Genomic DNA, 27,189 nt, shown 5'->3' with positions numbered 1-27,189 from the left:
TTACTGACTCATGAATCCACGTGTCAGTAAAAATATAACAATTGAGAATTAAGCATTTACCTACTGTGGTATCAGGACATTTGCTACGACCATGTTCTATACCACCATCAGTACAGAGTACTGTAAATAGCTAAGTACTAAAAAGTAGTATTCCATCACTGGGGCCACATATAGACACGTACTTCCACACCTCTGGTCATCTTAGAGTGTCTGATCAACCCTAATCTCCTTTGACTGTGGGAGGAAACCAAAGTACTGGTACAAACAGAAAGACTGACCATGGACTGAACCATCGAACCAGTGATGTGGCTGTAATGCAACCATCCTGGTAAGATTTGTCACCGTGTGGCCTGGAAAACCGCCCAATGTCATTAAACTGAGGTGGAAAATAACAAACAAACTATCATTTATTTACGGCAAATAATTTGTTGTCTTTGTTCGTCAATACAATAGCAGGAAGAACGATGAAGTACCTCCCTGCTGAGTGACAACAGGGGGCTGGTTAGTGAGTCAACTGTGAGCCAACTGAAACTTGATGATCAAACATGTCATTACCTAATCTTTCCAGGGAAATACTGTAGAATATGTGCAAACACTGCTCTGGGTTGACTTTCCATGTTAACTCATCTCAGTCTAGCACTTAGCTGCGACAATTTACACTGAGTATAGGCCAGTAAGGCCAACAAAACCGTAAAGGTGACTCTAATGGCCACCGTGGAACAGGACATATAAACCGAGGTAGATTCAGACACAGGTGGATGATGGATGATGGATGAGAGCCGCGGTCATTTCTGCTGTTGAGTGTCTCTCTATAACCACATTATAAACAACTCTTACTACGACAGGCCACGTCAGTACTGCCTCTGACAGCCATTTTGTTTTTTGCATGCCTTCTCTCTGGCTGTTGGTGTCTCTTCGGCATCTTCCTGGCTCCGTATCGGTAAACAACTCATGTACAGAGCTATTAACGTTTGCTATTCCTGGGAGAAACTTCCTTTGGATTTTGGCTTTTGAGAAGAGGCAACTGGCAGATAAATCACACCAGGTTTTTAATATAAAATATAAGAAATCAATACTGCACTCACGTGAGAAAAAGTGTAAGTGTTCTAGGTTTCATTAACCCGTGACCAAAGGGCCTCTGGGAACTATCGGAACGGTTCAACGGCAAACAATAAAAACACCATTAAAACAATTAGGAACCAAGATGTTCTTGAGGAAAGAACAAATATAAGGATTATCATCCGCCGATTTCATTACCTGCCCAACTGAGATTCCGTCTCCAGCAGGAGCTAAATAAAGCCGACGATTTGTGCAACACAAAATATTTTTGTCACGCACAGATGCCTGCAAAGTGTTGGTGTAAACTGGGGCGGAAATAACAAACACACCATTACTGACTTCAGCTATAAATTGATTTCCTGCAGCTCCTCAGCATCGCCCTCCACAGCCTGGAGACAGATCAAAACTTTCCTTGAATTACTTCTTTGTACCCAGAGAAGGCTCAACGTGGGAGCCGTCTGTAGTGAATCCAGTGATGTGAGAAAATTAAACACTAAGTAAATGTGTTTGCCTCTCTAACATCTCTGGTTGCAAATTCAGTGGATAAATGTGGTGAGTGCCTACAGAGCTGAGTGTGTCGCGGTGCTAAGTGTGCCATTTACCAAGTAAGTATTTTGCTCAGCACGGATGTCCTGGATGGTCCTTGAATCGCTTTCAGGTAAATCCCGGACTGGTGCTTTTTAGCATGAACACCACTAGCTTTTTTATTACTAATAATGATTATAGCACTTAGCATGAAGAGAGCAGGTACAGTCAGACGCTGCAGAAGCTTCTCCTGTAGCAGCACACGACCTTAACGCCAGATTGATTAATGGCAGACATTAACATTCATGATTCGCTCAAGTCCAATATTAATATGGACAGAACCTGGATGGCTCTCTCACTTAATAAACCAGATGTAAAAGTGCATTGATGCATCGTGTTTGGCCTTGTTGTTTCAGCAACTGGAACTTTTTGTGCAAATGCACGCTGAAATATGCATCATATCAGCATCATCATCAGCTGCTCCTGATTTTATCCTTAAATGGTAATTAGGTTTTGTAATTTATTCCTTTTTTTCTAACTGATATTTGCAGGATTTTGGATGGTAAAAACAGAATCCACCTACTTGTTTTGGACACACACAACGCACTTTTTTTTTTTCTTGGGTTCCATTCTTAACGCCATCACATCTCAGAAAAACACTTTCATTATCCATCTTTCATTATGTAAATGAGCCTTGGAATTACAAGTATCTAACATAACGGCACATGGGGACACATATAGATGAGGCAGACACACACTGTTGACAACAGGACCATGTACTGGGCCAGTAAAGGCAGCACACTGATCGTTTGTTTTCAACGTTCTCCTGCTAAGACACAAATGACACAATGCTGCTTTTTCCTCAGTAGTCACATCAGTACACATCAGCACCTTTGTCACTAATTGCCATTTGAGACAGCGCCGGGTGTCGGCTCACGGAGACGAGTGGAAGACCACCAGCACAGAATGAAACAAACATGAACACTAATGCAAAGGAGAAAGAAAAGAAACCCATTGTTTGTTTGTTTTTTAAGTAAAGTAGATTCTGTCGCAGGACTCTGTAGATTCAACATAAATCATTTACTGCTTTAAAAAGGAATGAGCTCAGGAAACAACTCCGGTCATCTACTCACTCACGATCTACATTTAATCGATGAATCATGGATTGCATGAATAATCTGGCAGCGTTCGCCCAGAGAAGATAGGCACATGCAGTTTCACTCTACCAATTACAGGAGAGTAAAGTGCTTTGTGTAATATTCGGCGAATCCTGTGCCAGGTCCCCAATTACATTTAGAAATGTGTCCCACTCGGAGATGAGCGTTGAATAATGAAAGCAGCCTCCATTCACCCACATTTCAGACTCCAGGGAAGAGTAAGGTCATTTCAAACTGCAGTAATTATCAAACGTGTGCTTCATGAGCTCAGAGTCAAAACTAATATTCTAAAATGTCTCTGCTGTGTAAAGTGTTTCTTAGACTAATAGGTGTTAATATCTGGCAGGTTTGTCTAATATATATTTAGCTATATATCTATATATATGTTTTTTTTTTTCAAATTGATTCCAGATTCCTAAAACACGGTGCATGCAACACGGGGGACACAACGTCTACAAGGAGCACATCTATTTATAGGCTGCCGTCGTTCTCACAGTGAACATGCACTCTCCTGTCTGAGCGTAAACACACAGCAATCAGGCAGACAGACAAAGCCGATGACTGACACAGGCAGGCAGGGCGGACCACATAGAAAGTGTAAAAACATGGGATAGTCACCAGAGATTTACTAAAAAAACATGTTCAATTTCCTGTAGGATCTCAAGCTCTCTAAAGACGTTTCGGACCTCATCTCTCTCTATGCACTGCTGTTTGTTCATGTACTTCATGGCGTACATCTTCTCCGTGTCCCTCTTCTGCACGATGCACACCTGCAGGAAGAAACACAACAAAAAAAAAAAAGGAGAAATAGATCAATGGAATCTTTGTTGTGATTACATTGTTGACAGACCTGGAAAAAAAGAAACCCACTCAAATGTCAATGAATTCACAAGGGCTGTAACGTAAAAAAAATGTGTCAGTGGGGATGTACCCATAAACAATTTGATTTGATCACAATTTTTTGAGCTCCAGACAAATTTTGACCAAATTCAAGGATGCTTTATTTCTTAGAACTATGTAAAATACTATTACCAACTGCAGTGGTAAAACTTCATGAACTGAAATTGTTATCTTGAATAACAGAATACAAAAAAATGCACAACAAAAGAATAATAAAAAAATATTAACTTGAAAGAGTTCAGTTCAAAACAGTTTAAGAAGTTTTTCCAACGTTCTGTTTAAACACCTGAACGTCACATAGGCTGCATAGGGACCGTGGTTTAAAAGAGGGTCACAACCAATGTTTTTAGGCACATAGCGCCACCTACTGTACCAGAGTGTGTAGTCTCATGTTATGACCACTCACTTGACGCCCATTTTTTAATTCAACCAATGTGGATTTATCACTTATGATGAATTGATTTTCCATCGATTCATCAAGCGTCGTTACATCCTTACATCTCAGACGAACCTTTAGGTGTTGTTAATGACTGGGGGCAAAGAAACTTGACCATTTAACTCTACAGGTCAAGAAGCTCTAACGCACTTCATTTCCAAACACAAACATGTGGCAGAAACCACTTCCAAACAAATAACCTCGTTACTTATTCATCACAAGTTCTGTGGTTTTGAAGGAAGTGGCAGCATAAGATCGGAGACAGAATAACGGGACGCCAGAGACGGGTCGGAGTCATTTCAGGAGCATTACTGTCCAACCACAATCGAGCTCAAGGAGCCGCTCAAAGTCCTGCATTACGTAAGTGTTTCTCAATGTTGCCCCTGGGACAAAGACCCCAACGCTATTCCTCATTTTTACCTCCAAACACGATCCGAACAATTCTTCAAGGACAAATCTGAAACCTGACATCACTCACAGGTAAATCTGCAAGTTAATACATTTCTTAGTTTGTATTTAATTAACTTGAGATTTGATATTAAAAAGACTAAAATGATAGGAAAATTAACTAAATTAATAGCGATGTGTAACATTCTAAATGGTTTCTGAGGAAGGTGTTCAACTGTAGCTAAAGTTACGTTTCTTTACTCCATTCTTTATTGGCTCTAACACCTCATTAACCTACTCCAATTTTTGTGGGGTTCAGTATTATGAATAGCTTTCATGCACGATGACAACACAGAGAAGAAATTTAATTATAATCAACTCCTGCACCTGAGTGGAATTCTGGTTTAAATAACTCAGCGAGAACATTTTTGGCTGGAGATTAAATTAAAGTCTGTATTTTCCTTCAAGTCAGCCCCTGTATTCTACTTCCCCTCCAGCACGGAGCTCGCTGACTGCCAGGTCTTACTTGGCTGTCTCTCCAATTTCTTCCATCTGGATTTCCCTCCTTGTTCTGAGATCCCATATTCTGTCATCTTCATTTGCTCGTCATAACTCATATAGGCCAGAAAACGCCTGCTGCCGTTATCAACTGTCAGATTTCACTTACAATAATCAGAAGAAAAAGCCGATTTTTTCTAATTTAACATTTTACCACTGCACTTGTACTTGCTTCTGGATAATAAACTCTTCCTTGTTGTATTTCTGTTGCTTCTTTCAGTCAATTATTATAAAAGGCCTGAAACAATTAAACAAAGCAATAAAAAGAAAGGTTGTGAGGGAGTAGTAAACATATTGCTTGCCTTTTTGTTTTCTTTTTACGTCGAACAGTTATGGCTGAAGTAGAGTAATTAGTTAAAATGCAAATAGAAATGTGTAAGTGTACCATCATTGGTAGAAAGGGGGCAGTATTGAAGACATGATTGTGCCTTTTAAAGTATTTTCAGCGGTCTGCTCATTCACTTGTTAATAACTATTTAAAAAACACACAAACACACACATTTTGTTTACTATAAAATAACAGAGCGTTTGACTCCAGTCTGTTGTTGCCTGGTGAGGGGCCATTAACAGTGTCATGTGCTGGAAGTGTGCGGTCAGCAGAAGCATTTCTTTTTAATGGTATAGTGCACCTGGCATGCACTGCTTTCATGTGGTTCAAAGAGAAAGTGTTGTCAGTAACATTTCCAGTGACCAGTACCCTTCAGTGACTCCCTTATTTACCATGGGTTAAAGCTCACACAAATTTATCTCTGTATATATAAAAACCCATCTGATGAGCCCGTATCCAAAGGCCAGGTCTAGAAATCAGTATCAGGATTAAAATAAGATTGGTCATCGATCCGACAAACCCAAAGAGAGTTTCCAGAGGCACAGAAGGAGATAAGGAAGGTGGCTAGAAATCCAAGATAAAAACACATTAAAGCAGCAGCCAGGCAAAAAGTAAAGTTTTTTATCTCAATGTTCTTTGGAAAAATTTGCAACGCTCAAATCCTTTAGTCCTAGTCTGCTTCACATTCTTTGTAATCTGTTGCCGTTCATCTAACAGTATAGCTCTTTAAACCTGTCTCTTCTTGCTAAATGGCGGCTATAAAAAGCTATCATGCTAATGGTTGTAGCGAACTTATAGGTGGTAAAACCCTGGGAATCTCTGACAATCAGATGTCTCACTGTCTGCTGTCCCGTAGCTGCCCCGACTTATCTGAAATCCCCCAGGAAACGGTCAACAACGTGAAGTGACGGCTTTTGAACAGGATTTATTCATATATTCATAGCGTACATTAGCAATTCAATGCATTAGGCTAGTTCTGTGTGAGCAGAGGAAACTCGACGTTTCGGGGAGATAGGCTGAATGCTTTCCATTTGAATGGCTACACATCACTGGGATCGAAATGACAGGTTTCTTTTATCATCGTGATGTGTTTGTTTCAAACTGGAAGAAGCCGCTAATGGTTAACTGTACAGTCATGGACAATAGACTGGCCATAATTAATTCTGTAACATTATCTGCAAAATGCCACTGGTGCTGCTGAGCCAACCCGTCACACTGCTGCTGAGGTTCCCATTGTAAAGTCCTTATTCTGGAGCACCTACTGATCACAAGGCATGGGAAATAATATCCAAACATAAAGGTCATTTTGTTTTTGAACACGAACGGCAGAAGCCAGAGAAGGGCGGATGAGAGCGCTGCCAGATTTCTTCACTGACCAGATGCTGCTGCATTTCAGGCGTTCATTTAACCACATTCGGAGTCGGAGCTTAATGAACAAAAAGTTGCTAGTCAGTAGAAGGCTTAAAATGGATTTTCAGTAAAGTACAGCCAGGTATTTTTATACCTGCACACAGTCTTGGTGTTGTCTTACTATTTAAGGTTAGTTTGAAGAAGGATGACTACTCTATTATACGACTACTACAATGTGGAGTACGCTGAGTATTTTCTGCTTCTGTCTGCGAAAGACTAAAGTACTGTAAGTCTGATGTCTTAAGAATAAATATTCAAAAAGATTAGAAAAATAATCACAAGAGTCAAATGATCAATAAGACTTCACACGGGGCTACATTTTATTGGAGAATTATGATTAAAGAAATATTTATAAGTTGATCTTTGTTTACCTGTTCAACTCCTCCTAAATCCAACCAAGTCTGTGTGCAGCGACGCACAACAAACACACACCAGCGTTCTTTCATGCTGTATTTACATACTACTTGTAAGTGAAATTCACTGTCACACTCCTAGTGGCAGTGAAACCAACACAACAGCTGTCACACTGCTGGGGCCTCATGCAACAGAGAGCACGGTTTGTACCGCCGAAAAAAAGAAAAGGCCATTCACATGGGCTGCAAACCGTGGGTTGTGATGCCAGGGACTCGTGTCTCCAGGCTTTAGACACAAGGACTCGTGTCTCCGTGAGGTGATGCCACAGTGCTGGCAGGAATCTGTGACCAAGAGCTGCACACGAAGCGCGCTTATCTATCCAACTGAACCTGTGAGAGGTGGTCGCACACAGGCAAAGTCAATGTGTGGCTAGTTGTGTAACGCAGGAGCGGCGGACGTCTCCGTGGACGCTCTGATAGATGACTAGACGTCAAGAAGGATGGGAAGATATTCATAATGATGCAAGATATTCAACGTGATAGTCGAGAGCACCTGTGAGCTTCACCCTCACTGACTGCTGCGCTGCTCACTTCTGATAGCTTTGAGCACCGAGGTGTGTAACGTTTTCTTTTCTTTTTTTTTGGCACAATAATTATTTAATCAGCGCTAAGAAAGGAGAAGTGCTCTCCTAATGAGGAGCTCACAGGCTGTTAGTGGTTCTGATTTTCACAGGGTCAGCCAACCTGGCATCTAGATACACTTTTGAATTTGAACAACATCTTAATCCATCCGCAGCTCTATATAAAGCCACCACGCTTATTCACCCATATGTTCGAAAACTTGTAATGGCATTTAATGAGGCATTATAAGTGGCAATTACTGAATAATAGTGGTGGGGTTTAAGGCAAAGGAGGAGAACAGTAACCCTCAGGTAGAAGCTGTAATAAGGGCCAACAGAAACAGTGTTTCCTTCAACATTGTACCAGTTAATACCTGCTAAGCATCTGAGTTCCCTTTGTTTTTTCCAGCAGGGATATGTGATGTCATCATTATTGATCATGTGTTCATTTATATGAGAGAATGATGTCATTATAGCTGATAAATTAATACACAAAAGCAGAACGTTTTTACCCTCCATGTACCAAGGATTCAGTCCCCTCGTGGTAATCGTTGTCACACTGCTGCACCGCAGTACACTGAGCTGGAAATAGCTAACTGGAACTAACACAACAAGGCTGTGCTGCTCCGGATGTTTTTACCAGGCCTGGGGATGACGATTTGCATTCCGGTCTTACCCTAAATTATGAAGCTAAGAAAAATAATATTAAACAGAACATCGGTGTTGGAATAATCCCAAACTGTGCAGGGGTTATATATATGTGCAGATATGACAACGCTTATATTAACACAGTAAAGATAAGGTTCTTACAGATATTTTAGAATCCAGAATTTCAGAATATATAGAGATAGAACATTTAATGAAATACATAAGGTCTACTACACGAGGCCACACTGGCTATTGCGGTTAGCATGTTATCAGAGTTAGTGGCTCTGGCAGAGGGGGAGCGTGTTAATGACTTCTTTACTAAAGAATGTTTTACCAAATTATTGCTGCAGTACGTACTCATCTCTACAGACACACAGTTTTAATATGAAGTTAGTAATATCATATATTTTAAGCAGAAGTCTTAAAATAGAATTAAAATAGAAGCAGAAGCTTGGAAGTCTAACCAGAGTGGCTTGGCCCAGCTCCCCTGACCCATCTGCAGGTTTGACCCATCTACAGCTGAGAATATGATGAATTATATATTCCACTGAGGAGCTGAGACCGGATCCGATTTTAGCCTTTTTACCAGGTTAATGATGGTCAGGTGATGCTAATTTGGGAGGTCACTGGATAATGATTTGGGAAATCAGACCTTTTACGATAAAGGGGTCATGACCTTGACCTTTAAGAACCCAATAAGATTCAGGTGAGAGGATTTGTTTTTTCAGAAGAAATGTGAAAGAATGTGTAATGAATAATAAATATTAGGTCAGGCAGGTCGAGCTTTTTATTCATTCATCCTTTTTAATCCCAACAGTCATCACATGACAGTCCACCAGCCAATCACAAGATCACAGCCATTTGATCAAACCCACTAGTCCCGGCCTTAAATGTATGACCAGGATACACATGACCATTGTGAGGGCAAGGTGTAGGAAACATCGGCTCAACTGAAGACAGATGAAGACAACTGGGAAGTTCATCTGAATCCCATAATACTTTCCTTTATTGCAGAGCAGGAATTAAATCTTCTATATAGCACCACAATCTCACTTCTGACTTTTATAGCACATATAATGTATATATTACAGCCATGGAGACAGGACAGGATAAATGTTCCTATTCCTATGCGCTGAAGGGCGCTGAAAACTTCGCCAGCTCAACAGGTCAGAGCGCAGTGCGCTGAAGGGCGCTGAAAACTTCGCCACTGGCTTAAAAGGCGAGGAACACAGGTGATTCTGAAGGCGTTACGAAAAATTTATGGGAGACTCGCTGTGGTAAATGACAGCTACCGTTTTTTTTTTAACTCGAGTCATCCCAGCTGAGGAAGTGTTAAGCTTCCTGTGTGAGCTGCAGACCTTGACAAATGATAAGACAGATCTAAAAAACCAGGTACCAAACCAAACAGTCCAGCAGTCAAAGGGTCTGCACTTACAGCACGTAGTGTTTTTCTGGTCCTAAAAGCACTTTACACTACAGCAGTAGTTTCCTTCATACAGGATGTTGATATGTGCTGGGGGGTTGGGGAATATAAACATACTAACTACGAGGACTAAAACCACAGCCCTGCCCTCCAACAACAGAAGGGAGCAGCCAAAAGAAATAAATGTGTTTGCTTACTCTCATGACCCCTAATGGTCATTTTGCTTCAGTGAGTAGAAAACCAAGTGTCTTTTAGAAACATCCTACTCTCTCTCCACAGTTCCTCTGCCCTGAAAGGTCGAGTCAAGGACTGAGGTTTAACTCACACTGTTATTAGTGGCTCGCTGTAATATCAACTAAACAGCTACTATCTTTATTTAATATTTCATTAATTATAACCCATGACAATGTAATAGAAATTAGAATGAGATTCCTTCTTGAAATAATATTCTGTTATTTTAAAGACTAGTTTATTTGTATGAAATCAAACACTCTAGATGAGGATGATTTCAAGAATTTTATAGAAATATTTTGCACCACATTTCATACTAAATAACCATCAAAACACAAGGTGAATACGTTAGCCTGCGTGTGTCTTCATAGCAGTCAACCTAATACTTTTCTGCAGCATTGTTAACAGCATGATACCAGACGGCCATGATCCCATGAGCGGCTCCAGAATGTGGAAGTCTGCGGTTAACAAAACTGCTCCGAGGTGTATGCTAAAGAGCTCTATTTAGCATTTTTCTCCATCAGCTCACGAGTTCTCAGTAACAACAGTGGAACCTTTATGTGTACAGACTCTCAGCTGCTGGTCGCCCTTCATGAAGTATTAAGAACACTCTCATATACTGTGATATTACACCTTGGAGGAGGTGACCTGGACTTATTCCCTCTGTCCCTGCGTACCAGGCCTTCAGGCAGCTGACTTGCACCGAATAAAAATAAAAACCTAAATTCCTCTCCTGCTGCTCTAAATCTTTCATACCTTTAAAAAATTGTGTTCTGGTTCTTCAGCCCAGGTTTTTTTTTTTGCCTGAGTCCCAAGCTGTTGTGTGTTGATTCAGAGCACCTAGTCTCAGTGTTCCCTGAACACTGCTATTAAATGAATATTAGTCGTAAGATACTCTCCTGCACAAAGAAGGAGCTCTTCCATGTTGTGTCACAGCTACATCCCAGGGATGGCCATGCGTTGTTTACCTTTACAGTCTTCCCCCCCCCCCCCCCCCCTTCTCTTCCACTCTGCTATAGTTAGCATTCCCATCAATTGTTGTCAGAAGGTATAAAGCTCCTGGGACAGTGAGGATTGCAAAGAGAGGAAGAGGACTGGGTGTTAAATTTAGTGGACTCAGTCAGGAAACTGCAGATTTTGTTTTTTCTAGGTCAGGGAAATGCCAAGTCGGACAGAAGCCTCTGACGGCGAGACTTGAAATATGAAACATGGACAGATAGAGGACAGCTCTTTAAAATGTGGAAGGACACAGGAGAGGAAAACACTGCATGGTGTCTGCTTCCATTGATTTTTCCCCCCACCAAATGTAGGAGATTTATGTTTTTAACATTAAAATAATCTACAACAGCAAAAGGGTAACGTCGCGATGCAAGAACGCTTTGAGGTTAAAAAGTAAAGTTACGAAGACTTCCTGAGACGTTAGCCTGTGAGGAGAAGTTATAATTTGCTTTTGATTTGGATTAGTCCACTGGCTGTCTTCACTGCTTCACAGTGGCTGCTGTCAGCCTGCAGGAAATTAGTGTTAACTGAGTCATGCCATCCATTTACACAGCCCCAGGATGCACCATTAGACTATAGGCATGACCATTAATAAGCACAGTCATGGACATGAAGCTGGGAGGTTGACAGGAAGTAAAGAAGAAGAAGAATGGATTTTCTTTCTTCTGCTTTGATTGTTTTCTTTTCTTTTTTTTCTTTCTTTTTCTCATTAAGAACATACAAATATATTTTAGGCAATTTACAAGACACAGTGTTGACAGAGTCATCGGAAGCGCAGGAGCAAGTCACCCACACAAACACGGCTCTGATGTTCTTTGCATGCTGGAGTATATGTGAAATCTGCATTCATTTGAACAACAAGAGCCAATCTGTTTCACAGGTGCATTGACTACGTTTGAACAATACTGTTTTCTTTCTTCACTCTGAGTTCACTGTGCCCTTTACATGACTTGCTCTGTTGCGTTCACAGGGACAAAAGTTCAACTTGAGTGCATCAAAAGGAACAGTACATTTGTGTCTATACGCTTCAACGATGAAATGACATACTGTATTTAAAAGAAAATGGTGGCGTGAAGAGCTTCTCCCTGAATCAGGGCTTCCATCAAAACGTAGGCCCTCCAGTTGAATAATTTAATAGAAAGATTCAACAAAAACAACGAATGAAAATATATATATATTTTCATTAAAAAAGCCAACTGAAAAGAGTGTAGGTTTTTGAACCAATAGCTCAATTCACAGAAAACACATGACAGTCTGGCTGGTGCACAGCTAGTTAGCTAGTAGTTATAGAGTATCCAGTGACACATCATTTAAAGTCTGAGTCAAAACTACTTTCTACCATCGTCTAGTTTCCTAGATGTCTTCCTTTTATATGGACTTTAGGTTCTCTGTGTTACAGCAGTAAGTGTCAATAGTATGAGGAGAAGTTTCAATCCAATAGTTAGACTGACGTAACACTGTAAAAACCTTTTGGGCAAAGACAACAACTAGCAACTAGTGAAGAAGCTGTTATGCACTAACAAGCTACATGCCTCCAGCTTGTGCTCACCTCCGATTTATGCCAACTTTCAAACCAGTCATGTGTGAAGGTGTCAAGCAGAAACATTAGCAGGATAAAACGCAGCAGGGAATGTTAAGAAAAAAAGACATAAACTGCACAAGAAGAGCTTAGGGCTCCTCTTTGAATCAAACACGTCTGCAAGTGTAAACACAAGTTTGATTCAAGGTGAAGGTTTTCATCCATATTCAGCAGCCTGAGAAGATTTAAAAGCTGTAATTCGATACCTTATCCTTCTCTGTTGTGATGCCTTCATAATGGAGGTTCTGTAATGTAACTATGGCGCATAAGAGAGCTATATTTAATATATACGAGATATACTACTGGACCAAGCAATCCCGTCAGATATGGACATGGTCTTACTGGGACGACACTGCTGCTGCTGCTGCTGCTGATAAGCCTATGGAGACCAGCGATGTCCTTAATGCTGTCAAATGTTAGTGCAGAAGCAAAATCATGATTCTGCTCCTCAGTATTCTGGTCGATAGAGTGCAACAATCTGATTTCATCTGTGTAATATTCAGGCAGTATTTGTGTAATATCCTGCTTAATACTTGGGTATTAAACTGTACTCTGTGCAACAATCCAATTTACTATTATAGTTCTATTATATTATTGTGTTTTTCAAATATCTGACTAACATTAGCAACATTAGCATTTTGCACGGATTATATTATAATTATGAATACAGCTTCCATTTTATACTTGGTACACATGCAAATATTTTTCTACATATTCCTGCTTCTGATTCTGGGGACCAACTGTGAGGACACTTGACTGAATCCTGAAGCAGAACTGACGACAAAATAGAAGCAGCTTTGTGAATGAAAAGGTTGCCTTCTTTACCAACAACGTACACAAACTACAGTGTGTCCTGTGTTCCTCTGTCCACTCTATGGACGCTGCATCAGTAACGGAACGACACAGTTTGCAGGACTCAGTGCTTCTTTTTTTATTCTCGGTGGAACTGAACAGAAACCAGAATCGTGGAGGTGGAACACAATGCTCTCTCCTGTTTGGCTCAGACAGGCAGAGTAGTTAAACAACATTACAGTGTGTGAATACTGAGAGCCTTGGTAGGCTATTCTCCAGGGAGGCATGGTTGGAATGATAATGAACACATGCAAGAATCTCAACATAGCATTAGTGGGAATGCTACAAACGCTCGTGATACATTTTCTGGTTATTCAGTGGCTTTACTGCTATGTTCAAAGATGGTTGTTGGCAGGATGAGTTGATAATAAAGTAAAAAAAAAAAAAAACACGGCAGTGGGTCGTGACAGCTTTCAGGCTCAGTGTGAAGCTGCTATTTTCATTTTTGATCTCAAAATATATTATTATTCTGACAGCATATTAATTTGTCCTCTTATTGCTGTAGAGAGATGAGAACACATGTATTCTACTGGTGTGCATTACTAAAACAATATTCACGTCTGTTCTATAGTTTTGACAACATTAAGAGTACTAACATGCTAGCATGCTCCTCTATCGACAGGCTAACTTGTAAAAGTGTATGCGACCCAGATGTTTGGTTTTTTTTGGCCATGCATCAGTTATTTTAGTTTGTATTGCATTTTTAGCATGTGTGCTAACCTTAATGAAAATGTAGACTGTAGCTTTTCTGCAAAGAATGTGAAGTGTGAGAAGCATGAACCAGTGTGGACACGGTGTCTAACGCCGTGGTGTCCATATGCCTCGTTCGACGGCGACACAGCAGAGCTTTGGACTGTGAAAACTATCGAGGTGCATTGTAATGGAAGAGCATACGTTTCTAGGCTAATGGGTTGCTGTGGGCTATGCTGCAGCTGAGCCGTGCAGCAAAAGTAACACTCTGCAAAAGCATCTGAGCTCCTTGCACCTGCAGCTAGAAGATAGATATGAGGGAGACGGACAGGGAGTGAGACAGAGGGGGAGAGAGAGAGAGATTTTATGAGCCAGATCAAACTGTCAGTCTAAAGAGGCAGGAAGTGACTAGCTGTGCTGCCTGTGAGCACCGCAGGACTAATGGAAAGAGAAAACGCCAACAAAGGCTCCCTCCTCCTCTGACCTTTCCCCAGACGCCGACGCCTTCCCCCTGATGTGACGGTGTTGCAGCTTCTCCTTTCTCCCTACTCCAATCTCCTCTCCAGTCCCACTCCTTTGTCGGTCCCTCGCTCTCTCTCTCTCTCTCTCTCTCTCTCTCCATGTCCCTCAGACTTGGTCCTAATGAGGGTTCATCTCCACTGATATCCAAGTGCACAGTACGGGATGATGTAGCAGGAGCCACCAGCTGAGCTCCAGCACTCACCCTGACCCTCCTCCTCTGTTTCCACCTGCTCTCCTGTCTCTGGTTAGATGTTTACCTGTCCATCTGACTGTTGGCATTAGGGAGCTGTCAGTAAACCCCTGCCAAACTCCTGGCGGCCGTGTCCCCCAGGAGCTTCAACTCCCCACCGAAGCTCTCCAAGCCCAGATGTCTTAATGAGGCCTGTGGCAGAAGCGACAGTTTCCTGTGCTGCCGGAGAGAAGACACGATGGATTGACAAACGCAGCACTAATGTGACACTCACGGGGGTACGACAGAGGAGCGGAGCGGCACAGAGCCCTGGAGGAGCAGGCAATTATCCTCACTGTGGTGTCGTATATGACCACACATCCCTACAGAAGATAGGTTAGAGGTGAGCTGGAGCCACTTCTGCTGCGGAAATAATCACCTCCAGCTCCTTACTCTGCCTCTCCAGTTGATACAGGAAACATGCTCCAAGACTTCAGACAGCGATGGCATTTAGAGCGCTTATTTAGATGTTATTAATATATTTTATTTTACACTATATTGGCTGCAAAATTGATGATTTGAGGTAAAGATTCAACACACTTCTGTGGCCAGGCATGATATCAAAAGGACAGATTTTACATCATAAAGCGAAGGGTGGTTCGTTTAGAAGTGAGAATGCATACATTCATGCATAACATGTCACATTTATAGAAAAAAAGTATGCCCGGTGCTGAACCTTGGGGAACACTACAACCCAACACTCACTAAGTTCGTAGCAGATTCACCAAAAATCTATTTTGAATGACATACAACCTATTTTTAAAATATGTATTATTATTAGTTAGTCCATTGGTAATATGACTACAGTTATATTATTTAAAAAGTGAAAGTTTGCACAGGCTTTAGTCTGGGTTGGGATGACAAAACTACGGGTTTGGGTTCTAATACTGGCAAACAAAACAAAATACTAGAAAAGTACAAGAAAGTATTACTAAACTTGTATCACAACTAGATAGTAGTAGTGAACGAGCCGAACCAGACTTCACCATTTTGTAACGGCTTTTCAGAGAAGAAGTTCTTCTCTTCTGCCTCCCCCACAGGCTGCCTCCCCCTTTCTCATTTTCAGCATATCTGAATTCAACTACCTACTGTGCAAGAAGGAGTCACATCACAGAAACTCATTCGCTTTCACAGTGAGTGCACGGGCCAACACAGCCATGTACATTCACTGTAACGAATTTCTTGGAACAACCGCAGAAACCAGAAATATTCAGATCCTTTCACAGAACCGCACTGCGATAAATAGAAATACTTTTTTTTTTGCTGTGCCTGAATGTATTTTTTGGCTTTTGTGTTTTTTATCTTTATATTTAAAATTGGAAACGCGTTAATCATTCCAAAAAAACTTATTCTACACCAGGTTTTGTCTAATGTATTGGTTGCCAGCCAAAGGTCATGCGTTTGTTTTCCATGTATATTACTGCTCACATATAAAACAGGTCTGTAGCTGTTGAATATTCAGGAAGTACCAGTTGGAGTAATACCACAGACAAGATGACCTCCAACAAGGACGAGATTTTTTGGGGGGGAATTTCACTGCAGGTCTCATGCACACATGAGCATGACTGCAATACAAACAGTGGGTTTGCAGAAGCTGAACATCATAAAGGAGCCGTCTCTTTTTTCCTGGGCTCTCGAATGAGGAAAATGGTTTATTAATCACGACTCATTATTCACCACATAAAGATTTCCACAGTGAAATGATTAATATCTGACAAATTGCAGTCACGTTTGAATGTGGCCTACATCAGATTAAAGGCTTGGCATGGTTACACGATGACATCATTAGTCAACATTCACAGGAAGCAAGTGAGTAGACGTGTTTATGCTAATTTCTATTTTGTTTAGTCTGTATTTTCCTTTTTACTCAGTGGAACAGGAGCGTTTGTCATTCTCAAAAATGTATTATTGTCTACAGATTTACTGTAACATCTGGAATTTATATTTTTATTATTATTACTAGTACTAACTATTTTAAAGCCTCAAACTAACTAATACTAACTATTTTAAAGCCTCAAACTAAAAAGCAAATGCACATTTGTGTTTCCACCCTTTAAGAAAATGTTAAAAAAAAAAAAAGTACCAAAGACAAATGTGTAACTAATAATAATAAAATAATAAAAATCATGGGGTTCTCCAGCATCAGTTTTGGTGTGTTTTTTCTTTCTTTGACGCAGCTTCCCCTTTGTTTCATAACTGAAGTGACAGCAGCTCGGAGGTACAAAGCAATAAGTTGAAATTAACATAAATTCACATGATAATGTATTCAGCATCGGGCAGCGGTTTGCCATAAAACAGAGGGGCATATTTTTGACAAAAGAATGTGCTTCGAGAAGAATTCCTAAAAAGAAAATCAGTGAAAAGGTACAGAGACAAGTCGGTATAACGAACAATTATTAGCCACAAAAGATGGAGTAGAAAAAAATGATTTCAATCCCTCAGAAGTTTTTCTCAGACACACACAGGTACACGTGGCATAAAGCCATTATTGATGTCTCACGGGCGTTTAACATCAACACGAAGGAATCCGTTGACTGACAAATGTCAGGTTAATCTGAGATGCCTATTTTATCAACATCAGTCATCGAGGATGATATTGGCACCTGGAGCATAAATGAAAAGAAGTGCAGTGATGGGCTTTTAACAATATGCAGAACAGGCAGCGGCTCACGCCAAAGCTCTCTGCAGGTCAGCCATTGTGCACAGTGACAGCTCAAGTCACACCATTCTACCGCCCTGTAATTAAATGGAGGCGAGGGGTCAAAACTCCAAGCAGGTTCACTGGCACATGATAAAAATATAATTGTCTGTCTTGTGTGTGAGCTTTTTAAAAGCAATTTTCCAGAGCCATATTCCTCCAACTTAATATAATTGAGTAGTTATTTATCCTGTTTTGCTGCGTATTACGATGAGGTCCACACTCACGGCCACCTCTGCCTCTGCCGCCTTGGATTTTTACAGAGATAATTACTGTGCTGAGTAATGGAGGCGCAGTTCACATACACCAGCTGAATGGAAATTGGAGGTTACATTACCTTTCCAAAGCTGCCTTTCCCAATGGCCCTCAATATCTGGAAGTGATCAAAGTTCACTGTGAAGAGAGAGAGAGAGAGAGACATTAGACATGACGTTTAGGGCATTTCCGATGGAAGAACAAGAAGTGGCAAGTATTGCATTAGCGCGCTGAAACGTTTGCTGTTGTTGCAGCTCTGTTCTGTAACATTCCATGCTGACTGAAACACTGACAGCACGTTGGAAAAGCTGACATCTACACGTGAACTGTGTGGTTCTCCATCAGTTAAACAACAGAGCTGCCGCCACTGCCGCCGCTGCACCATTACTTTTAAAGTCACACGCTTTAATGGGATATTGAGTCACACAACAAAGCAAACAGAAGTGACAATATTCAGTGGCAAATCCTATGCAATCAATGCCTGACTCAGGACTACAACCTACATGCAGGGGCGAACAGACAGGGATTAGCTTCTGTACGGCCATATCTAATAAACTTAGGTGACTGATGGAGCAGGAACAACCTTTAGATGTATCATCTGTCCTATATTACTGTTCTCTAGCAGAAGACAAATTCAGGAGTCAATAGACAATAGACATGTATCCATTTGGAAGTCAAGATGGAAAAAAAAGCGCAAAATCTTTACAAAAAAGTCCGGAATCAAACCAACACCTTCTTGCTGTACAGCAAGTAAGCTAACCACTTATCCACTATGTAGCAATAAGCATTTAAAAAATAAATAATAATGACTAATGGATGCTACATGAATGTGTTTTTGGTTAAAAAAAAACTTTTAAATCAGGAGGAAATGACCAATAATTCATCACTTAATTGTTCATGGTTAAATGTTCAATGCCTGCTGTATATTTACCCTGTATTTGATAGTAAAGGCTGCCCTCGGGGTTATTCATTTTTCCTTCTGTTGTTTTCACAGCAGCTGACAACATTTGCTTACAGAAAACAGAACTCAGAACTCTGTTTGTAAAGTTAAGAAAAGAAATGATCTGTGTGCCCTCCGGCAGGTGATTGTGTCAGACTGTCTCCTTTTTTTTAAAGTGTCCTCTTTTATCATTACACAAAAAAATAAAAACATCTGTTTAGCTTCAGTTGAGACTAAAGATGTGAACTCATCAAACGGCTCGTATCACAGTGGACGGTGAAAGTTTCATAAATGAGTTGATTGCTGCGTTTGTCATGCAACTTCAAGTCAAATCAGAAATGGCCGACTCATTTAGAGATAAAATGAATAAAAGACGTGGGAAGCTCATGAAATGCAGCAGTAGGCTGTAGATCTGAATGGAAAAATAAGTCAAAACATGTTGCTTTGTGTTGAAATGGTTTCACTTCGTCAATAAACAAGTTGTGTTTCACCACATCTTACTACGTCCAAAATTAATTTCCCTGATTGAACCATAAATTATGATATATATATATACATTAATATAAGTGACACACATACAATCACAGCAGTGGTTCCCATAATGAGGGGCAGGTCCTATAGGGGGCCCAGGGCACTGGGTATTGGAAATGAACTGGTCTATTGATCTGTCCTGTTTAATTTATAGTGTTTGAAAAAGGTCCCACCCACAACTGGGTCTTCAACAGACACTGTAGATTTGGGAACCACTACTAAATAGCTTGTTTAACTAGTTAAAAATATATACTTTTATCAACTGCCCAGTGTGTACCCTGCCTTTGCCCACGTACTGTTAGGATTGGCTCCTATATATATATATATATATATATTAATCAGGGTTAGCTACCAGAGATCAGAGTGGGCTACCCAAATAACATGGGAAATGCAACAGAACCCACCGTGTGTACTGTTGTTGCTCCATTGTCACATCATTATACTGATAATGCTGTTTAATTTCCAGGACTCCTATTGTTAACATGAAATTAGCATTATATGAAAAACGACACCACTGGGTTTGAATAATGGTTTACTAATATGTTTTTTAATTGCTCCCCCTGTAGCCTGAAGCACACTGTGTGAAGCAATGTTTTTTTAATAAGTGATGTGAGAGGAGAGGGCTTCATGGGAGGGGCAAAACAAGGGGGGGGGGAAGCAGAGTATAGATTTCTGTGGATTTGGATTTGTGAAAAAATGTAATTAATAATATTAATTATAATGGCAACCTGTGTTTGTGTTTATGCCTGTGCATGTGCTGGTGTGTAAATAAATGAGGTCTTGGTGGTTGGTGCAGCATGGAGTGCATCTTCAAGACTTTCAAATTGCTGGTCTAAAGCATTTTTTTATTATATTTTCTGTAATTTAAAGGGATGCTCCTAATAAATATAATTTCCCCCTTTCCATTACATCACATCCTGGAAATGGGACATACAGCCTCAAAATCTGTGAGAAAAAAAAATCAAACTGACTCATTCTATTATGTAGGAGTTTTATAAATGCAACGTGTGTGTGTGTGTGTGTGTGTGAGACAGTGCCCCAGGCAGATGTGAGCACAGCAGGCACGACACTAGCTCCTGTGACTCCTCTTTAAAAGTCAGTCACTTTGGACGTGTACATTTCATCCCCACAGCCTCCTGTCCATGTCGACGAGGACTGATAACGAGCGAGGACGGCTCACACCGGGCACCTGCGGACTCACCTGCTGCCCACTGACCTATGCTGGACTGGTTCTCGCATAGCAGGCTGCTCCCAGACAAAAGCCACCAGGTGTGATTTTCATAGGTTGCTCTGGGAGATAAGACTAATCCAGAGTGGATTGTCTCCACTCAGTCTTTTATACATGGCTAATCCTTTCATGTGACATGGTTCTGAAGGCGCCCTGGTGCCTACACACAGAAACCCTACCGTGAACATGCAGTGGCTTTTAAGGTGGTTCTTAAGCTGCAGCACTGTGCATTCATACAGAACAGAATAGTCCTTTCATTTAAGGCATTCCTTAATTTAGGTCATTGTTTGGATATTTTGGTCAACATTTACTGCAATTTGTTAGCCTTTAGCAGCTAATTGAGGTGGATTTAGCAGCTAGTATGTAAGCTGGTTTCTCAAAACACTTATAATAACATGACCTATATGACAAAAGATGGGGAGTGGTCACATATATAAATATATATATTTATATTTATATACATTTCTCTCAGTATAGTGTGCAAACAATGACACTGCAGGGAGAAAGTGCCGGGGGCTGCAGTGAGAAGAAAAGTGATTTCTCCTAATTTTGCAGACGTTATGTAAAACTCTCTAACCTATATTTTTAACTCAGACAGACGATATCTCCTCATCTTAGTCGCAGAAGAGACTGCAGTTGAGTTTACAAAATGGTTGCAGCTGATGCGACTGCAGAATGTAACAGAAGGAGGACTCACACACTCACGCCTCCCTTTTCCCAGGTGGATCAAGAAAACAAGGCTGGCCTTTCTGGACCACAAAGAATGTGTTTCTTTTGAAAGTGACTGCTGTTGAAAGATAAGGAGCAGGGATTTGTCTAGGCCTTTCCTTGGGAATGTAGAAAGGGCTGAGCTCCAAAGGCCCAATCCTTTTTTTTAAAGAGGCTACACGCCTTAACAAATGTCCTAATAATTGGTATCTGTCAATAAACTATTTCCTATGTTGCTGCTCTCTGCTTCAGAGGCAGGCATGCTAAAAACAAAATAAAATAAACGACCTTTTCCAAAATATCAGGGTTTTTGTATTGAACATCAATAACTGATGTCGCCCCCTAGTGACATGACATTAGCAGCAGTGGTCCTCAGCTCATTTGAGGTTCAAAAATCCTGTCTTAGGGTTCATATTGTTCATACTAGCACAGACATCACTCTAGCCAAAACTGTTGTCATAAAATATTCTCATTGTAAACATTTAAATGTTGACAAATATTTTTCACGAACCAATTCAAACTAGTTTTTAAGGAAGTGGGTTTTGGAAAATGACACGTCTTCCTGTCACTTTAAGCTGCTGATCCTGGTGAGCGGAACAGCAGTGGGCAGAAACACTGTGAAGACCGGCCCAAATTAAAAATAATGACCTGTATGAGTTATTGCTTTAACGGGCAAAATCTGCCAGAAATGTCATAAATTTGATTTCAGTGAAGTGTAACAGAGCGCCGATTAAAATATATATTTATAATATTGTACACTCTGAAGGATCAGCCTGCAGGATGACTAATACTTTGTGTGACTTGTAGCAAAAATCTGAAAGAAAAAAAAACACAATCCATCATCTTTCTTAAAAATAGGACAAAGTATACTTTGCTGGGGTTTTTTATTGGGCGTTTTATATAACTCCCCAGTTCACTAAAATTTCAAGCCGACAAGATGACTTCTCACAAGGGTTTGGAAAAAATAGTTAGCAATGATGGAAGAAATGCTCTGTATTCACTCCCATTGTTCTTGAGTTTATCTGTGTTACGACATACACCACTTTATCCTGTATTCAAAAGTATTATCCAATTGTCTAAATAAAAGTGTACGGTGGGTCTTACACTTCAAACCCCCTGTGGAATACTGTTATAAATGTTTGCACAGTACAAACTTACATAAAAAAGAACCTTAAGCGTTAATCAGAAACAAGGGACTTAAAGATTCCTAAAGCCAGCGTCCACCACACCTTGTTATTGAACACACGGATCGATGCCCCCAGCACCGCAGCACTTTCCTAACTGAGTCACTGGATAATGAGAAGCAAAACAAAAGCAGCCCTCAATGGCTAAATAAATGAGTCTGCTCTTCAGATTCGTGGAAAAGGGGGATTTGGTTTTCCTTTCATGCTAAAGGGATGATTAGAGCAGACAGCGCATTTCCTGGAGCCATTACATCAGCTCACCCAGGTGCCTGGACGGCACGGCGTGAGGAGAAGTAGCGTGGGAGGCTGTGAACTGGTTGGACATGTACAAATCCTTCTAAACCTGAACCAATTTGTGATTGAAAAGGCTTCAAAGTTAGGTTTAAAGTTGAGATTTTTTCTTCAATTCATTCCTTTTCATATGCTGCAAATCAAAGTCCGTGGACGTTGACGGTCTTAAGAAAAATGTTCAGGAAAATTAAAAATGTTTTTTTTCGTGATTTCAATTTTAACAAATTGCATAGAAAAAATGCTTTTCATAAGAAGGACGTGGGAAAATTCACAGTGCTCCTGTTGGGGCTGTTAGTCAGCTGCTTCATGGTCAAGTGGTTCTCCAGAGAAACCAACAAAGCTGATGTTAGGGTTAGTGAGGCTACACGAGAAGAAAAAAAAAAGCAAAAAAAAAGCAAAGTGTCCGCAGTTACGATGCAGACTCCGTCCGTTGCTCTCAGGTTTCACTGTACACTGCACAAAACACTACGGCCAAACCATGCAGACAAGTGCAGCTCCTATGGCGCTCAAATCCGATCAACCAGCGGTTGTAGAAGAACAACATGTTTCTTTTTCACAGAACTGGACGCTGCTGACACTGCAGGAAAACATGATGACTAGGCACCACAGGGGTCCTCAGCGGGTTGGCTCGAGCGATTGGCTCCAGTGGACGAGCTGATATTGGCATGAAGTCTATGTCAAGGGCCATAGAAACTACAAGTCTGAGAACACGCTCTGCTTCCCCGTGTGTGTTTTCCTGAGAATTGCATGTCCAAAAGTATCTTTGGTGAAAAAGCTTTACCTCTAATTATTTTAGACCAACACCAACTGGCAGGATCCAGTCCACAACCAACCAGTCCAGCCCGCAACTGGATCCCAAAATTGTGAGGATGTCCAAATAGCTCTATCATCTCTGACCAGGACATGTCCACACCATCTCAACCTCAACCCCCGAACGTTGTCTCCCGTCGGTCTAATCTTCACAATCCTATCTATATTGTTGAGAAACGAAACCTAACCTCTTCTCCGTTAACTCTGCCTCCATCATGGGAGACTCTAATAATCTGAACCCCTCACCCTACCCTTCACCTCAACAGCCTTCCCTAATGATAAACAATTAGCAGATGGGTTGGCTGTCCGTTGACAAGGGACACGTAGAGGACAAATGAGTAAAACCACAGATGGAAGACATTAGCTAGCGTACCCTCCGAAGTTTCTGACATGTTTCCGTTCAGGTGTGAATTTCTAGATGATAGTAATTCTCATGAAGAGTTCTTAATTAATCACCAACACAGTCACTGCTCCAGGCACAAAGGGAGTTGTCAGAGGAAAGCACGGACCATTTATCAAGAGCGCAGATACTTATTTCTTATGCGCTCATATCTCCAGTTTAGATTAGCTGGGGAGAGATTTGTCACTGATAGTCTGTACGTCATGGCGAGGAGCGTTGTTGGACTCACTTTCTCAAGATTTTAGAAAAGAGTAATGTAGGCCGCGAGATCGTCTTTAGTCAAGCGTTCGAATAAAAATGGGTCGTCTGCGTAGTGCTCTCAGGACATGTTAGGAAGATAAATATATATTATATTTCTCTTTATGGATTCTATATATGTTGGTTTATATGTATGTATATTTACTATATTTATATTCATGTCATTTACATATATATTTACTATATTTCCTATTATATAATTTGACACTATACCATGGAAAACCTTATGTATTTTAAAATATGCGGCGCTAAAAACAAATGTATAATTGGAATGCGGCCATGCCATTAGAAACTCTCAGGTACTTAGGATTTCCCATTCTTCCTTAAGGACGTGAATGGAAATGGAAAGTCAACCTCGGCCCCTCCGTATTAGGTGGTACACCGTAAATCAATACGCTTAAGCTTTGCTGACATCAAAGATATTAGGTGTCCCCTCCGCCCTCACCATAACCCACCCCTACATTTAGTTAGTACATCTGCTCATTTGCAGTCCAGGGCAGCGATTTAACTCAGCTTGATGCAACCACTGGTGCTGACAGAGGAACAGTGTCTGGGGTCGAGATTATTGATCATTTAGTGATTATCCTCAACTTACGAGACACAGTGTCTTTGGTGAAACAGGAGAGCTCACAGTGGAGGAGGGGCGGGGCTGGGGGGTTCTGTCAGTGGTCTCCCCACTGTTAGGACATGCATTTTGTCATTTTTATTCTTTGCAAGAATGATTCACGGTGGTGCAGAGAAGGCAGTGTCTGCCTGTGGGGAGTCAAACAACCAGGACAGCAGAGTGGGAAGGCTAAGTGATGTGGGATATATACCCTTACCAGACGCACTAACATCTTAAAGTAGTCATACGCCAAGTACTGAGCCTGAACAGACACATGAAGGACATATTCAAATATGAAGACTTATGGTTAAAACATAGGTTCCAGAGTGAGGTACGCTTCTGTCTGACAATATCAGGTTCCTAGAAACCCATGTAATTCAGCAACTCAATTGCAAAACACACAAACACAAACTACCATGAAGATGGAACCACTGAGTGCAGGCCCACCCACTGTTGGCCAGCTTGTTTTCTTGCAGGAAAGACTGGGAGGAACGTCAAGTTGAACGACTGCAACATTGTGTGTGTGTTAATACTTTCAGTTTCCAGTGTGGTAAAAGAGTGTAGAGAAAGTAGAGAAACGGAGAATTTGACCTTGAAAACATGCTTTGTCTTTGTCTTTGTCCTTGGTCTTTTCCAGAGTGTGTAGAATAAATATTTTAAATGAGTTTGTGTTGAACAAATATGGTTAGGTTGGTCAAGTGTGCTACATTTCCAAGAGTAGAAGTTTTTTACATCATGTTTTTGCAGTGGTGCAAATATTGCAAATTAAGTTTCAATTTCAGTAACATGACAACAAACAGTGCAACAGTTGTTGTGACTGATGACATTGAACAATCTCATTTTGTGGTTGGAGAAACCTCCACCTCATTCTTCAACCTACTGCTGCAACGACTAATCGACCAATCAGGGTACAATAATGAAACGATGAACTTTCAAATCAATATTTACAGTTAAATAATATTATTATCAACAAACTAATTCACTTTATCACCACACTATGAGTAAGGACTCAGCAATGCACCAGCACGCTGGCAGCTTTGCCATGTTTTAATTAAAGGCAGATTGCCTGGACCATTACAACAGAACTGCAGTAAAAGTGCTCTCAGACAATAGGTACCATCTACCAGATGGAGGCACAATTTGCACAAAGCCAAACACAACTGGCATCATGTGAATTCTTATTTACACGGTGAAATGATCACCTGCGAGTGTCGTGATTCATAAGTATCCATGAGTGGCTCCATCCTTTTAAAATGTTTACAGAAAGCCAACTTTAAAATGCTGAAGCAGAGTACATTTAGTGTGTGTGACCCAGCCATCAAATCATGCTAAGTGAATGCACCCTGAGCGGACCGTCGTATTGGACAGGGATCAAAAAACCTCCTAGCATCGATCCCTTCCTGTTCTGTCTTTAGAGAATAAGCCTCTGCTCCTAATCCTATCCCATGTTGTCTGCCTGTGTATTGTGCTATCAGCTGTGTGTGTACAGGCCGCGGCTCAGATTCTGCTGACAGGGTTCCATTTGCATACACTGTGCACATATCCACAATGCCATATGCTTTACTTCTTTAAAGCAGGAGCTGAGATATATGATGAAAGCTGCCCGTTTTGCTTAGCTTGGGACGCCGCTGCTTCACTATCTGTGCAGTCACGGGGAGACAGAGTGGGAGTACAACCAACCATCACCAAGATTGTGTGAACTACAAACTCCTTGCTTTAAAGCTTCATCTGCTCCTGCTTGATAAATGAATATTTCACTGCGGTAGTAAGCCATATTTCACCGTACGTAGTAGCGCAGCTGCTGCTTGAATCTTTAATATCGAGCCTACAATCAAATACACAGACGGGCAGATCCGCCCCGACTCACTGCACAGCACAGGACACTGTAAATCCAAGATATTGAGCTATCGATGCTCTCCATTTCTCCAGTTTGAAATGCGCGTTGTGTGCGATCTTGATCTTGACCTTGCACTGGTCCTCTTTGATCCCCTCCTGATAGGACGCTCATTACACAGGCACAAGGAGGGAACGGATTCGCATCATCTTTGATCGGCGCAGTGAACACCGCGTGTGCCTTGGATAGTGATAAAGGGGAATATCTTCATCGTCAGCAGCGCGCCTCACTTAGGAGATTAAATTTTAAAATTGTGGCTCTTATCTTTGCTCCTCTTACAAATAAAGATACACAAAAGTAGAATCACATTAAATGAATCCCGGTCATTTCTGTTCTGTTTGATGGATCAAAGGAAAAATATGAGGACGTTAGCAGGATTAGTTTATATAAGTTAATGGTAGGCCTATATATATATATATATACATATATATATATATATATATATATATATATATATATATATATATATATATATATATATA

General features: G+C 40.8%; 1 protein-coding gene across 1 annotated transcript in view; it reads right to left on the bottom strand.

Moving 5' to 3' along the window:
• The window catches only part of stk32c (serine/threonine kinase 32C), a 64,032-nt gene that overhangs the window by 20,068 nt on the left and 16,775 nt on the right, over positions 1-27,189 (bottom strand). The window contains exons 2-3 of the mRNA XM_025060780.1: positions 17,942-17,997; positions 3,360-3,511 (exon numbers count right to left, since the gene is read on the bottom strand). Of these exons, the coding sequence (XP_024916548.1) occupies positions 3,360-3,511; positions 17,942-17,997 (208 nt within the window). The remainder of the gene's footprint in view (positions 1-3,359; positions 3,512-17,941; positions 17,998-27,189) is intronic.

This window comes from Cynoglossus semilaevis, chromosome 12 (assembly GCF_000523025.1).
Source record: "Cynoglossus semilaevis isolate Cse_v1.0 chromosome 12, Cse_v1.0, whole genome shotgun sequence".
Classification (NCBI taxonomy): domain Eukaryota; kingdom Metazoa; phylum Chordata; class Actinopteri; order Pleuronectiformes; family Cynoglossidae; genus Cynoglossus; species Cynoglossus semilaevis.
This window is presented reverse-complemented; position numbering and strand designations above follow the sequence as displayed.